Source organism: Poecilia latipinna, unplaced genomic scaffold, assembly GCF_001443285.1.
Source record: "Poecilia latipinna isolate Pla-1442-1.1 unplaced genomic scaffold, P_latipinna-1.0 Scaffold138, whole genome shotgun sequence".
Classification (NCBI taxonomy): domain Eukaryota; kingdom Metazoa; phylum Chordata; class Actinopteri; order Cyprinodontiformes; family Poeciliidae; genus Poecilia; species Poecilia latipinna.
In genome coordinates, this window is record NW_015112754.1 from 113,484 (window position 1) to 128,834 (window position 15,351).

Sequence of the window (15,351 nt, forward strand, 5' to 3'; positions counted from 1 at the left end):
GTCTTCACCTCCGCGGCAGAGGCTCCGCCGAACCCCTGGGGTTCGATCGAACCCAGGTTAAGAACCACTGCTTTAGAGTGAAGTATTTGTGAATCTCAATCTATGTTTTAATGATTCTTAGCCAGTAGAAAACTGACATTTTAATATTTGAAACAGTGGAAGCTTTTGGAAGCAGGCACTCATTTACCAGGATCAGTAAATAGTTATAATTGCTTATGGTGCATTTTTTTAATTGTCTGGACATGAAACTGACGGATGTTTTTTTTTTTGTTTGTTTTCTTGAGTGCTAATATTGTCCCGTGATTGAATGACACCCTGGGCGGTGAGCCATATGACCCATATTGAACAGAGCCACCAGTGCAGGTTTCCTCTGATTATGGAAACACATTACACTATCTACAAATTAATGTGTTTTACTCTTGTGTTTTTTTTTTCTTTTTTTCTCAGTCTACAAGCAGAGCTTTCTCTTCATTATTTTGTCATGTATTTTACAACTCTTCACTGCACATCTCCTGGTCAGCCTAAACTCTTAAAGTATTAAAACAAAGTTTCAGTCACTTTTTAGTGACGTGATCATCATTGTAACATTATCCAACCTGATTAAAAGCAAATAAAAAAGGTGAGTCGTCTGGTCATTTGTATATTTTTTGATGCAATAATTCTGGCGAATGCCAAAGATTAACAGGACTGAATGAATGAATGAATGTAAATTCTACATTTAAGTACAGCTTTTGTGGTAATTAAGTTTAACTTTTAGTCAGATTTTTGCTGTTACAATAAGCAGCATTAAGGAACACATTGCACTCAGTTTCTGTTATGTTGGGTTGAAAATTATTTTCTGATTTGTCACTTTCTTCTTGGTATAAAGAGGGAGAGGCCCTTTCTTTCTCTCAGGTGCTGCTCAAAATGGGAAAGACAAGAAAACTTGTCATTGAATTGATGAAGTCCAGCTGGACTGTAACTGATCGCTTCATCAACACACAAAGTGGTTTTGGTTAGAAACGGAGATGAAGTTGTGGGAAAACACATCAAGCCCATTGATGTGTAAATGGTCTACGGACCAGTTTCTGTTCCAAAGTCCGTAAGAACCCTGTTAGAGTGAACTTTTTGAAATACAGGCGTGTTTTGGAAAGAAATCAAATGGTCTCTGCCAGAAAGAAAACAAGGTACATGTCCAAAAAAGTAATCAGATCCAGAACACCGCTGCTCATATTCTCACTAAAACCAGAAAAATAGAGCAGATGGCCTGAGTTTCAAAGTCTGGATCCCTGTAGCTCAGAGAATAGCCTTTAAAATACTGTTGGTTTATAAAAATCACTGAACGGCTTGGCACCACAATACAGTTTGGGGCAATTGAAGACGATCCGTTTTAAGGTTTTAAATGTGGATGCCACTGTGCAGTTATTTTTAATTTTGAAAAACTTTGAACTACCCACCAAATATATCTAATATCGGTGTCCATAAGATGCATTCACCAGGAAGACTGCAGAGCTGCAAAACCAAAGTACAGAACATGCTCTACTTACTGCAGCGCTGCCACCCTGAGGGGGAAGGAGTCACATTTAATTAAAAGATAATTCTGATATGCATTTAGGTGAGCAACTAAACAGGACTAGGAAATGTGCCTCCTAAAATATCGTACTATTAAAGTCATTCGCCATCACCTTGTAACTGCTGCAGAGGCTAAAACTATGAGAGGAAACAATCTGCCTCCTAGTGGCAACCAGAAGAAAAACACCAGACTGATCTTAATCTGGATAAAACTTCCCCGGATCGCCTTCAGACGGTGCAGCATACTTTAACGGATAATATTCAGGATTAGAACAAAACATCAGGGAATCACAAGCTCTTGAGTTTTCAGTTTTATTTAAGGTTTATTTTTTCCAGACCTGCAGAGGACAGTTCATTTCCGTTAAGCGCCTCAAAGTTGTTGTTTTTTTTTTCCTTGCAACATCATGTTAAAAACCCACTGAATGACGACTGTGTTGATTTCTCCTGGATGAATTTGTTCATCTTTGTGAATACTGTTAAATAGGGAACAGCGAGGGAGAGACGGTGGGAGGTGGGAAAGGTGTGGGGAGGGGGCGGGGGGGTAAGGAAAGGAGAGAAGGGGGAAAATAGGGGACAGGGGGCAAGAGAGAGAAAAGACAGAGCGAACACGAATCAGAATTAAGACTTCAAAAAAGGTGGAAGAAAAAAAAAAGGCGGCGGTCGGAGAGGTTGATCTCATTTCTAAAGGCTGAGGGCTCCTTGATTTATTACTACGGTACTCGGTACGGTCTTTGCAGCACCTTGCTTTGGGACGCGCGCTTGCATACAGCTGCCGAGGGTCGCATGAGAAACTGCGTAACTCTCGGCAGTCGGTAACGCTCCGGCTCCGCTCTCTCTCTCTCCCGCTTCTATTTTTAAGGCCTCGTTTGAAAGCCCTCGAGGATCGAACGATGGGACCCGCCGACCTCTTTACTACCCTCGTTTGGATCTCTTGACGTTTCCTCTTCCATCTGGTCACTGGCCGCCCACCCCCTCTTTATCTGGTGGCTGTTCGTGTTAGGGCTAGCTATTGTAGGTACCACACAGTGGCACTGTGAGTAAAGAGTCTAACCCTAGTGCTCAGGATGTGTGCCATGATTTCCCACAGCCCCTGGCTCCCTGCGGAAAGGCACTGCTCTATCCTCTGATACAGAGGTTCAGCAAAACTCTCCCACAAGCAGAAAGCGGGGGGCCCATGGGAGCCCCTTTACTAAAGAGAGTATGAGCCAAGTGGCCTCTGATGCGGGCCATTTGTGTCCGTACCTAACAGGGAGCCCATGCATAGCCTGTGCCCTAAACTCCTGCAGCATCTGAAAACGCTCTCCAACCCGATCTATCTTTTTCTTTTCCCCCCCACTCCTCCCTCCCTCCCTGCCCTTAATAGTTTATAAAACCCACTCTCGTGTAATTCATCTTTCTCTCTCTCTCACCTCGACCAATCCCCAACGAGGCTGTAAGGTTGAACCGTTTCAGTCTCCTGCTCAGACGGGGCGGGGCAGGAAGGGGGGGGGGGCGGGGGGGAGTGAGCGTCTTTGGGGCAAAGCTTCAAAGAGCAGATTCACAGCTTGCTTCATTTCTCAAAAAAAAACAACTAATCATGACTTCAACTTTCCAAAAAACACAAATGTTATCATGCTTAATCGTGTTATTTTATTCATTTTCTTTTATATACGTTTAAAAAGACCTCACTTCTGCTAATTTGTTTCTTTTGCCAGTTTGTGGAGTTAGCTCGTGTGTCACCGCTGGGCACTTTAACGCTCTACTGATTCTTGTGCTTTCTGCTAGACGGTAAAGCTGCACATCGAATCCCACGTTACGCCCAGAACTAGGTCTAAAGGGGCGGCGATGGCGGCAGACGAAGGGAACTGGATGACTGTGTGCCACAAACGAAAACAAAAAACCAAACAGGCCTTCAGAGTAGACACAAAGGAAGAGAAAAAAGAAGAAAGCGAGTTTGTTATTTTGTTAATTTTTCATACTCTGCAGATTGGTGTGTATTGCATTGGGAGAGAAGGGAGAGGGGGACAGGATGAGTGGGTATAAAGTGGGGTGGGCGGGGTGGGGAAGAGGGGAGGGTGGGGTGGGATGGGATGTCTGCTCCAGTCTATTCAGTGGCGATCCACAGCGGCACTCTGTAGTAGCTCTGTGGCGGGCTGTCCTGGGGGTCTGAAGGCGGTCTGGAAGCCTGGTGGAGGGGAGTGGAACTGACCGGTGGGGTTGGCTGTGGGAGGGGGCAGGTAGGGAGCCCAGCCGCTGGGGGCTCTGTGGTGGAGGGGGAGGTGGCCGTCGAGCAGGCCGCTGTGGAGGGGCTGTGGGGGGGCGGGCACCGCGGAGCTGGCTGGACCGTCCATCTCTGTTAGCGCCTGCAGGGACTTGAGCCAGTGTGGCGGGTTGTCGTCTTGGAGACAGTCTAAACTGCTGCCGGCCGAGGCGGGGATGCCTGCGGTGGAGAGACAAGTGACAACGGCGCTTCAGACTTTCGACTGGAACAGAAAAGCCGGTCTTTTCAGTCACACATTTGGAAGAAAGACACAAAATATGGATGTACAGTTTTTACACCGTGGAATCGTCAGGGGTCGGTGGCAACTTGAGGAATATGAACATCCAAATGATTGGCTGGTAAAACGGGAAATGTCATTTCCTTTAACCAGAGATTTTTTATGTTTTTACACTAATTCTGTTTGAGAAAACAAAAGATGAGCAACTTGTTACACCTTCATCTGAGACGAACATGAAAACCACAATATATATAGATTTTACAGAAGATTTTCTCAGTTTCCTTCAAAATACTGTTAAGCTCTCATCTCCTGTTGTGGGTTTATTCTTACAAACACACAACCGATCAAAGCTGTCTCTTGAATTACGAATGGAAAATTTGATCACTGGCAAAAAAAACAAACAAAAAAACCCTGTAATGTCGCAGAGACCAGCAGAAGTGTATTAAATCTGTGTCCATTAATGAGATGTTAATCACATAAATGAGTTTGCTTTTATCTGCTTGTCCATTTACAACATTAAGTGAGATACTAGTGGCCCAATTTGAAGATGGCTTCTGCTCTCAAATCTAAACTTTTACCTTTTTTCCATGAATGTCAGGCGACTGGGAAAACAGCTGAAACCAGGTTTTTACATACAATTTGTAAAATAATAATAAAAGAAAAGGCTCATCGGTTTTTCTCCACTTTCAATCAAGGCTAAAAGTCACCTGCTTGGAGTTGCCTTTGAGCCATAACTGGAACATCGATCAATATTTTAATGTATATTTGCCCGATGATGGAATTTGAAAGAAATGTATTGTTTATTGCTCGTTTCATAATTATTATGTTTTTATGGCGTAAAATCACTTTGAACTGCCTTATTGCTGAAATGTGGACTTGACTTGCAACATGTGACCAGAGTTCAGGTCAAACTGCGAGAGAAAAAGGGTCCGTCTCTGTGTTAGGGTTGCCAATGTTAACGCAGGTGATTAATCTAAAAAGATTTTAATATTCAATAATACAGAATAATCGTTTTACCTATGTGGAACAAAAAGCTGCTCTCATAGTACGTAGTTCAAAGCAGCGCCTTGCGCGGTCTCGTGCTGCGGTCAAATGACTGGTGTGCAATGAACGTTTAGCCCTTCGTGCAACGGTGAATTATCCTTCGCCAGAGCTCAACCGGTTTATAGTTTACATTTCAAACCATTTTAAACCTCATTTTAAACCTTCCTGAATTTTACAACCTGAAAACCAGAGACGTTTGCTTTGAGACAATAAAACACTTTCTTAAACGAGAGTTTTCACATCTCCAGCTGACAAAGCCGAGCACAGTGATTAGTCCCAGCGCTAGCGCGTGATTAATTAGATTAAACGTTTTAACAGATTCGCAGCGCTACTCTTCATATATAATGCATGGGGTTATCTGTTCGGAAGTCGAGTCCAGCCGATGTTTTTTTTTTACCTGTGATGATAGCAGGATCCATCCAGCTGGCCGTGCTGTCCCAGCTGAGGCTGTGTGAAATGCCTGCCGGCCCCGCTGGCCCGCCGATGTGGTTAACACTGTTGGAGGACGAGGAAGATGAAGAGGAGGAGGAGTTGGGGAGGCCACCGAAGTTGATATTGATGTTGGGCAGGAGAGCTCTCAGTCCGTCCTGCCACTCTTTCACATTTAAGCCGTCTATAGAGCTGCTGTTTTCTGCAGGGCAGGACAAGAGGGACACCGGAAAAAACAATCAATCAATACGCGCTAATCAAAAGCACCCATCTTCGTGTCGAGCAGAAGCGTTTGCGTGTCGCGATATTAAATGTCTTTCTGACGCGTCTCGTCTGAATTCTGTCTTAACACGCACTACCTCTGCATTAAAGCGGCCTGGCTGGTACCTGAGATGGGGATCCCTCCCAGCCCCGTGTTGTGCTGAGGGGGCAGATTCAGGTCCAGGATGTTACTGTGTGAGGCAGCACTGGCTGAGTGGTTCAAGTGTGCGAGGTTGTTTCGTGTGGGGATGCCCATCCAGGGGTGTCTGGTGGCGGGGAGCTGTTGCTGCTGCTGCTGCTGACCAGCCTGGCTGTTGTGGCCGCCGGGGAAACTGAAGGAGCTGTAGAAGGCTCTGTGGTGGAGCGGGTGGACGCGGGGCAGGCCGCCGGGGAAGTGGTGGGATGTGCTGAGATTGGACGGCGGCAGGCCTGGAGTGTGGCCGCTGCCCGGCGCGAGCGGCCCGGGAGACGAGGGGCTCTGATCCTGAACCGACAGCTCCTTCTCTATCAGGTCGGCCAGAGCCTTGCGGGTGACGTCAAAGGGGTCGAAGCCCAGGTCGTCGTCCTGCTGTTTGCTGGAGGAGCCGAAACCGAAGGCCGCTTGCCAGTCTGTTGAGGAAGACACTGGTATTGTGTCTTTCGAAGGAGAAGAAGGTAGTTAGTTTGGTTACCAGATGCCGACACTTTTAATCAGAAAGGTACGTTTGCATTTCAACGAGAGTAGTTTTGTTTATTTACTGCATCTCCTTTGACAGTCCAACAGCCACTGTGTTAAGAAGACAGAGATGCAAAATAAAGCATTTGCACGACTAGACAGTGTTTTGTAAAAAAAAAAAAAAAAAAAAAAAAAAAAAAAAACTTTTTTTCCACATTTCATCACATTGTAACTACAAACGTTAAAAGTATTTGCCATGTGCTGGGATTTCTTTTCTGGTTGGTCAACTCAAACTAGAGTAGCAGAAGAAAATTTGATGGTTTTCAAACTTTTTGTGCAGCATATATTTGTATTCACACAACAATACCTGCCCATCATTCTCGACAAAACACCAAAAGCTCAAACAAATCTATCCTCTGTTATCGTCACAGACTCTGCAGCTAATTTATATCTGGATGCTATGAGCCAAGTTTAACTGTAGTTAGTGTTTAATGTCCTACTGGAAGGTGAAAATCTGACTGCGCTGTGTCAAACCAGCCAATGCCTTTGAAAAACCTGTTCCTCCCCCTCGCCTGTGGAGGCACCGTCCTAAGAATCACTGAAGGAAACGACACAAAAACTTCTGATGAAGGCACTGAGCAACTTCCTTCTTCACAAAAAGTAAACACAAATGGTGCAGTGTCAGATTTTAGCGGTGGTAAGTTTTCTCATTTGTGTTTGATAAAAGACCATGAGCCATTTCTCCCTCTAGATTAGAAGCTAGACTCACTCGGACTGTCCTTTGTTTTTCTCCACACATTCAGCATGTTGACCACAGAGTTTAATTTTGGTAACAGGACCGACTTCTTCTCCTTACAGTTGTCATTTTCTCCAATTGTGGCAAATTGCAGAGTGGGACTTTTTATAGCTTTCCTTCCTTCCAGATTCTTGGAATCCACAGGTAATAGTTAGATTCTCCCACCTGAGCTCTGGATCTCTGCAGATTGTTCTGTTTTGTGTTGGACAAAATAAAATCCCAACACTGAAGTGTGTGGCTGCAACACGACAAATGTTAACACATTTAAGGCTTTTAGAGGTTGTGCGTAGTTGAACAGTAATTTTTAGGATGCGACTTTAATGCCCTCAAAAGTTCAATGAAAGAATTTACAAGATATTTAAGGTGCTCGATACCTGATGTGAAGAGTATCTGTGGTTCTGGTGTCATGGGCCAGTCGGAACTGCCGCGGGAGGAGCTGGGGAAAGGGGGCAGGCCAGCGGGGAGAGGGTTTGGATGTCTGAAGTTACTGTTGTCTGAAAAAAGCGACTGGGACTCTGCCGCAGCGCCCTCAAAGGGCGAACGGGCCGAGAGGTCCGACATGCTGATGGGCACCACCAGGATGGGTTTCGTTAGACCCGGGGGAGGGGAAGGGGAGTCACTTGTGGGCATCTGCAGAATGAGAGGAAGATGAAATGCTCGTAAGAGATGCGACTCGGTGGGATTCACTTCGGATCAAAGGAACAAGGCTGCTTGCTTCACCTGTTGTAAAGCTTCTCCGTTGACCATACCGATTGATTCTGGAGGTTTGTCATTGGGACTGCAGATAGAAATTGTGATAACAGATCAGAAAAACAAAATAAAACAGAAAAGTTTAGAGCAGAACAGATTGGTTTGAGGCGTCTCCATTACCTATTACTGTCACAGTTGGAGGAGAAGGGGGATAGGGTGGGACGCTGGCCTGGACCCAGCTCTGATTCTAGCCCATCTGAATTACTAGCTTCCTGGTCTAGATAGTCTAACAGCGGAGGGGACTTGCGGTCTTCTGAAAGTCCGTTGGCCAGTTTGTTGTGCCCCGACAGCGTCGGCCAGCCGTCTTTACCGTTGCTACTGTTAGTTCTGTTACAAAGCAGGAAGGAAAAAAAAAAAAAAAATCAACCATCAAGCACTACGCTGGGAGAAAGCAGCACAGCAGATAAATGAAAACAGGACTAACCTCTGTGTGGAGTTGGGTTTACTCTTTGACTTTTCTGTTCCACAAGCTGGAGGTTGTAGAAAACCAGGATTTATTTTGTAGAGGTCTTGGAGGAGTTTCTGCTCGTACTCTTGATGTTTCCCCGCCTTAGGACAAGTTCAAGATTAAACAGATGAATAAAAACAAACACATAAAAGATTCACTTTAAGCAAGAAATCTAAGAAACAAAAAACACTTTACATATTTTAATAAGAAAACCTTAATCTCACCTGCATCTCCTCTTTAGTAAAGCTAGCTGCTTCATCCCCCAACTCATGTAGATACATACAATCAGGTTTGGGACATTGCATACTTTTGAGGAAGTAACTGCAGTATTTTGTTGTGCCTAAAGAAGCCTGTAAGGGAGAGAGAGAATCAAATCCTACTGTTAATACACAAGTATTACAATAGGAAAAAATATATATACACCTCTTGAAAAAAAAAAAGAAACCACTGCACTGCCCCATTGAAAACTCATGGTTATTCCACCAAATATTGTTTGACCATTTCTCATTTTCGGCAAATAAATGCTAAATTTCTGCGAGGAATTTCAGAGACATGTTGTTCATAGAATAAAAGAACAATGTTCATTTTACTCAAACATGTACCAATAAAAAGTAAAATCAGAGAGACAGATCATTTTAAGAGGTCTCTTACATTTTTCCAGAGCTGTATATGCATATCTGATGATGATACAACTTCTGATTACGTTCCACACACAAAATGAGAATTTTAAAGACCCACAGTGGGCAGTAGAAAACCCCTGGTTTACCTTGAGTGTTCTCCCGTCGACGACCACATTGTTCACACACTGTATTGCTCTTAAAGCGTCTTCGGAACGGATGTAAGTGACATAAGCGCTGGCACTGGGCCCCTGAACGGCAAACAAAACAAAAGCAAACAGATTAATCAAACAGACCATTCACGGCTGTTTTAGGTTCATGTGATACCAAACTATTGACTCAATTGAAACCTTTGTGTTCGTTACTGACTTGTGACACAAGTCGCAGTTTGCTTCCAACTGATCACAGATGTATTCATAAACACTGGAGCTTTAAATCAACCATGATTTATTCCTCACCTGTGAACCTGCGTACGATGTGCTGTTGTTGATGACCACTTTATGGATTTTCCCAAATCGCCCAAAATACTCTGGTCGTTTTAGGACCTGTGAGGGAAAAAAAACAAAACAAAATCAACACAAAATGTGTGATGTATGCCGTCAGTTCTTTCATAAACATGCTAATCATTTACAGTCCTACAAGAAATTGTGTTCAGTGAAAGGAGAGAAATCTGACAATTTTCTCTTAACCTTCAAATTGAAAACAGAAAATAAACCAGAATTTTTTTTCTATTATTGATTTCAACCAGCTGCACTTACTTTCAAGGTTTATACAGTAAAATTCAAGCATTTTTCAAGCATTTCAAAAGGTAAGATTTCAAATGTTTCCAGCAACACAAATGAACTAAAGAAGACAGTTTCAATGTACCATTTTATGATATAATTTATTACTGTTATTAAAATTGAAATGTCTCACTCACACACACACACACCATACATCTGACTGGTCCGAGAACAAAACACTAATTTAACAAAATAAAATCCCCCAATTGTTATTAAATGTATAAAACATAAGACAATTTTTTTATGTCAATGACACAGACACGTCATTGAGCCATTAGGAATAATAAATATTTATCACATTGAAACAATCCAAATAAATCGTGTTAAGGTAAATGACCTTCCTGCTCAAATTAAATGCTTAAACACAAAGAAAGCTGCAAAAAAAAAAAAAAATCTCTAAAAACTGTTTTCACTAAGTTTTCTGGTATTTGTAATAGAAATAATTTTGGTAAATCTAACTGACCTGAAACAAGAGACGTTTGGTCTCAATAAATCACAGACAGTGAGAAAAAAAAATGTTTGTGTCGTTTTTTTGTTTTTTATTCTGCATATGACAATTTCTGGTTTCAACTGTAAATAACATTTTCCCAAATTTAGACTTTTAATCAAGCATCAGATTGCACAGTTTGAATCATCAATCACTTTCAAGGACTTTATACAGAAATCAAACATTTTCCAAACCTTGAAACTCAAGCCTTTTGAAGGATTTCAAGCATTAGTAGGAATCCTGTACTTTGACGCATTTTTTTAAAATTCAAAATTAGATAAAGGTAATGGACATATGTGTTGATTCATGAATTGTCAAATCTTGAAATCCCTTTAATTTCTGTTGGATCAAAAATCATGTGGGACTGTTTAATGGTTCTTGAAAAAAAAAAAAAATCTGATATGACAAGAAATCAGTACCAGCAAGGAAGATCCTAATAATGCAGCAGGACGCCACCTATTGGCGACTATTTTCTTTTTTTTTTTTTTTAGTATGTGACAAATCTAACAGAGAGCAACTCTGGCTTATTACACATCCTCTCCCCAGTAAAATGTTCAACCCCGCATTAAGGCACAGCAAATTCACTTAAGACTGTAAACTGCTGTACTCACTTCAGGATCAGCGAGCCGCTGCGACAGCCCCACCACAAACACCAGGTTCCTCTGGACCACTCTGACGCTCGCCAGATGCTTGCGATTTTCTGTCACCTTCTGCTTTTTCTCGTTCTGTTTCTGCTTCTTTTCATTCTTTATCCTTTGGATTTCCTCCTGTGACAGAGGCTTGTACACGGCGGGGTCCTCTGGGTACGGCTGCGCGACAAACAGAAATCAGATAGTGATTTATGGGGAGCGGAGAGTGTATAACATGATGAACTTAAGAAAAAAAAATAAAAAAAAGAGCGTATGGGAGCACTAAACAATCCGTCCTGCAGATGAAATTCTCTCTTGTGATAAATCTCTTTGCGCACCTTTCTGCAGGCGGGGCAGAGGCCGTTCTCGTCTGTGCGGATGCGGTGCCAACAGAAGCGGCAGATCTGGTAGCCACAAGTGCAGGGGAAGAAATTGACGTCATCAATCTCCAGTGGCTCCATGCACAGAGGGCACTCCATGGGGTCGTCCTTCATTTCAGGGCTGTGGGACATCCTATTGCACGGCAACGTTGAGTAGTACTGGAGCTGGTCACAGAGCACAGGGCTACGAGGAGAGAGGAGAAAAAAAACAAAACGTACAGGAACTCCATCTGGATATAGCTTAAAAACAGTCAGCATATGCTGCTTAAAAGTGTTTATTTGCAAAGGAAATGTTAACTACTGGCTAGGGAAGTTTAATAGGTGCTGGGATAAATGTTGTGAGATAAATTTGTGGTGAATTTGAATGATTGTGTTCAACCAGACAAGCTGACTAATCTGCAGTCTTCTCCAGAACAGCATAGTGTATTTAAGCATTTGACTACAGGATGCTGCATAGATGGCATGAAACTTGCCAAAATTTTCATCAAACCTACATCTGTGTATGCAAAAATGAGATTAAAGTACATTTTTGTACATTCAGCATAAGGACAAATGTTTATGAGGGAAAGCAGACACAGTTTGGTCACTCCAACATGATTTAACATCCTCAGAAAAATAAGACAGAGCAACAAATGTGTGCATGTGCCATTGGGAGAGAAAACAGCTTCAAACCTTTAATTTTTAATAACAATAAAAAAAAAAAACAGGCCACCCTGAGTAACATGAAATCAGCAGGTGATGTTGTTGTCAAAGCGACAAAGATCTACTCAATTTGCACAGTGCTGGAAAAAAACAAAAAAAACAAAAACACACAGGGCTAAATATTTCATGTAGCAGTCTTGATAAAACTGGAGTATCAACTGGGAAACAAGCTTCACAAATAAAAACTGTTCAGAAACAGGACGTCAGCAGAAGTGGATGCAGAACTATAAAGTGATCTACCGGCAACATTTCGAGGTCATCAGAAAAAGGGACCGAAACGACAATGAGGTTTAATACATGGAAACCGTGTTTTAGAGGGCCTTCCCTGTTCATTTGAGTTATTCTGAAATAGGAAACAACACGCCGGTCTGCGCGTCTTTGGAAGCGTCGATACGTGCAAGTCACTGAATGCAAGCAGACCCGAAACAACAAGTCTTTCTCTCCTCTTTGCGGTATCGCTAATACAGCCAACAGCTTCACATTTACAGATCAGCTAAAAGACAGGACAGGAAGCTGAGAACTTCTGTTATCCCAAAAAGTAAGAAAAGTCACCCCTCCATGGGTTTTCATTTAAATTTGATTAATTTCTGTAAGCGGCCCTTGAGTGAAGAAATCCTTTAACTGTGAAAATAAGGCAACTTAAAGCGTAAAATATATAACAGGACGCAGTACAGACGACTTAAGCAGTACCTTTTTTTTTAAAACTTATATTAGTAGCAGGTCAATCAAGTCTTACAGCGCTTTTGTCCAGCATTGTTCAGGCTTTTGAATGAATTTTTAAGCTCCAATTTAGAACTGAAAAGCTGTATTTCAAAACGCTTTCAGCTAAATCACAGCAATTAAACTCAGAATGCAGTTCAACAGGAACGTCTTACAAGAGAAGCATTAGCCCCTTTCTTATTGCGCAATAGTCAAATTGTCTTTTCAAACCTAGCAGCCTCTGTTTTATTTAGCATAAAAATAACAAAAGAAATCACCAGAGATGTTACTGTGTTTGGGTTTTCAACTGAGATGCTGATGTAAACAGATGCTCATGTAGAGGTTGAATATTAAAAGTGCTTTGCTATTCACAGCTGGTGCCAAAATAACCGCTGCACAAAAGAAAATACATATAAAAGAGGAAGAGTGAGAAGACGCCCATGTGATTTTAGAAACGAAGATAATATGGGCCAGGTTATAAAAAGTTACGATTTTAAAGTGATCCAAGTTCATGTCACACATGTAATCAGATGTGAAGTCCTAGAGTGACCAGAGTTTTTATTTTTCTCTGAATCGTATGCATCATAGAACAGGACGGTACTCCCTCTTCCCCAGCGCTTTACCGCACACTGCTGGTGAGCTGGATGAAACAAGTCTCTTACACAACAAAGACGGGTGTCTGGAAATATCTCTGGCTGCCAAAATCCTGAACAGTCAGGGTGTGTAAATAAAAGAAGGACAACCTATCACTGCTTTTGGGGTAATAGTGTTTTAAGACAACAGCCGGTGAGCTGAAAGCATGCCGGTCTGCAACTGGGAACCTGAGACGACAGTCGAATGTTAACTCTTTGAGGAACAAAATGGCAAAAATGTACAATAATCTTCACAATAAGCACATTATTACACACACCTCCATATTTAGTTAGTGTTTATTCAATAGTTTTGCTTGAATCTATACCTCCATGAGAAGAATAATTGTTACAGATAACTTTTTTTTTAATAGTTGTAACTCCTGTTATTTTAGCACCAAATTCAGTAACTGATGTGTTCCTGTTTCAAATAAAAAAAAAAAAAACAGTATTTTTTTCTGTAACTATCAATGACGGAGTGGTATGAGAATCTCATACTCGCCCATGCCTACTCCAACATTGTGCGAAAAATAATGCAACAACGAGGTTATGTAATAATTATGGTAGGCCCAGCTGACTAAACAGAAGCTCTCCCTGAGAGAGCATGAAATACACCTGAACATGAATTTTATTAGGCAACTAAGGCAATCTGAAAGCATTATCTGAGGATCTGAAAATCCGTTATGAGTCTCACTTCACAGCACAGTGACATATATGTGTACATATCAAGCAAAAGCCATTGTAACGCTGGCGGGGTTAGGATTTGCTGAAGGGACTTCATTTCTGCGGGGTAGGTGAAATTGACTGGGTCATATCATCAAAAAACGAGCTAAAAACAGAATTGAAGCATTTAGGTGTTAATGCGGATGTTGTAAACATCTCTCGTGGGTTGGCAATGCTTGACACGTCATAATACACGTTAAAAGGAAACGTATAACAAGAGAGTTCATTTATACAGAGAAAAAAAGAGAAAGAGAGTGGGTTTTTAGCAGATGAACACCAGCGTTGGGTTCTTCGTGACAACACCACTGCCAGCAGACTCACTCTGTGACCAACCCGGACCGACAGAAGCTAAACGGGAGGAAGTTAATTTAGACGAAACGCAAACATTTCGGATGCTTTGGCATCGGTCCGCTAATAAACACATATTTACAAGTGTATCACTATCCCACTGGCTCGATTATAAAGTCAAAAAATACACAGATTTAAACCCCGGTGGGCGACTTTACAGGCTCTGTCAGAGACTGACTGTGTCTTTTGGATCTGACGTTATGACAGATGTTATTTGACTAACGTTGAGCTAAGCTAACATTAGCTACGTTTTGGTAAGAGAAGCCGGTCTGCTTGTTGGCGCGTATCCAGCTCGACTGCAACACTAGTCACAAAAACACCACACAGTAAAATTTATTCCAACCTAATATCGACGTTCACGAATAATGAGAATATGACATGACGTTACAGAGCGCTGAAAATGACAGCTTGGGTAATGCTAACCGCTTAGCCTGCATGCTAACATTATCACCAGAAATGTAGGACGCGGCCTATAGAAGCTAACAGTGAACCCCTGGCCTTATAAACAACTGACATTGGTCTGAGGATACACAAATTACCTGGACAGTGATTCGCTGGGTTTGGAAAAATACCCCAATCACTTCTTAAGTTTGAAACGAAGCCACCTATCTTTTATTCGCTGGATGTAGGATGAAACCCTACTTGGCTAACGTTAGCGTTACTTACCCTGTCCGTATTTAGCTTAGGATTCCACTCCAAAGGAGTCACACCAAACTGGGCGGGGGCTGCAAGCCAATGTACCTGAAATGGTGAAATTTCTAAATATGGTAACTTACGATAGCGGTAATCGTGGGGTTCTGTTCTAATCGGGAGACTGTAAAGATGTTTTGCCCTTTCTTTTCTTGGTATTGTTAAGACAAATTACGCTCAAACCACCATCTTAGCTAGCATTATAGTAGGGAGGAGGGAGTGGGGCAAGTATTCGGTGCCATTGAGTCTGCGCC

General features: G+C 42.3%; 1 protein-coding gene across 2 annotated transcripts; it reads right to left on the reverse strand.

The window, feature by feature from the left end:
• Nucleotides 1–1,847: 1,847 nt before the first annotated feature.
• cnot4a (CCR4-NOT transcription complex, subunit 4a) lies at nt 1,848–15,328 on the reverse strand. 2 transcript variants are annotated; one of them, XM_015028869.1, is made up of 13 exons: nt 15,184–15,328; nt 11,265–11,490; nt 10,909–11,106; nt 9,487–9,573; nt 9,178–9,279; nt 8,636–8,761; nt 8,388–8,512; nt 8,084–8,290; nt 7,934–7,991; nt 7,588–7,843; nt 5,889–6,398; nt 5,470–5,703; nt 1,848–3,970 (listed from the first exon to the last, which is right to left on the reverse strand). In XM_015028869.1, the coding sequence occupies exons 2-13, from the start codon at nt 11,436–11,438 to the stop codon at nt 3,639–3,641; spliced, it is 2,409 nt and encodes an 802-aa protein (XP_014884355.1). In that variant the 5' UTR covers nt 11,439–11,490; nt 15,184–15,328; the 3' UTR covers nt 1,848–3,638. The 2 variants fall into 2 exon arrangements, with proteins under 2 accessions (XP_014884355.1, XP_014884354.1); XM_015028868.1 differs by having other exon boundaries at nt 15,074–15,328.
• Between the last annotated feature and the right edge of the window lie 23 nt (nt 15,329–15,351).

Coding starts and splice junctions, on each gene's coding strand:
- cnot4a (XM_015028869.1), bottom strand. CDS start 11,438: ATGTCCCACAGCCCTGAAATGAAGGACGACCCCATGGAGTGCCCTCTG. Junction 11,107..11,264: donor TCTGCCCCGCCTGCAGAAAG/GTGCGCAAAGAG, acceptor TTTGTCGCGCAG/CCGTACCCAGAGGACCCCGC. Junction 6,399..7,587: donor ACAGATACTCTTCACATCAG/GTATCGAGCACC, acceptor CTCCTTCGAAAG/ACACAATACCAGTGTCTTCC.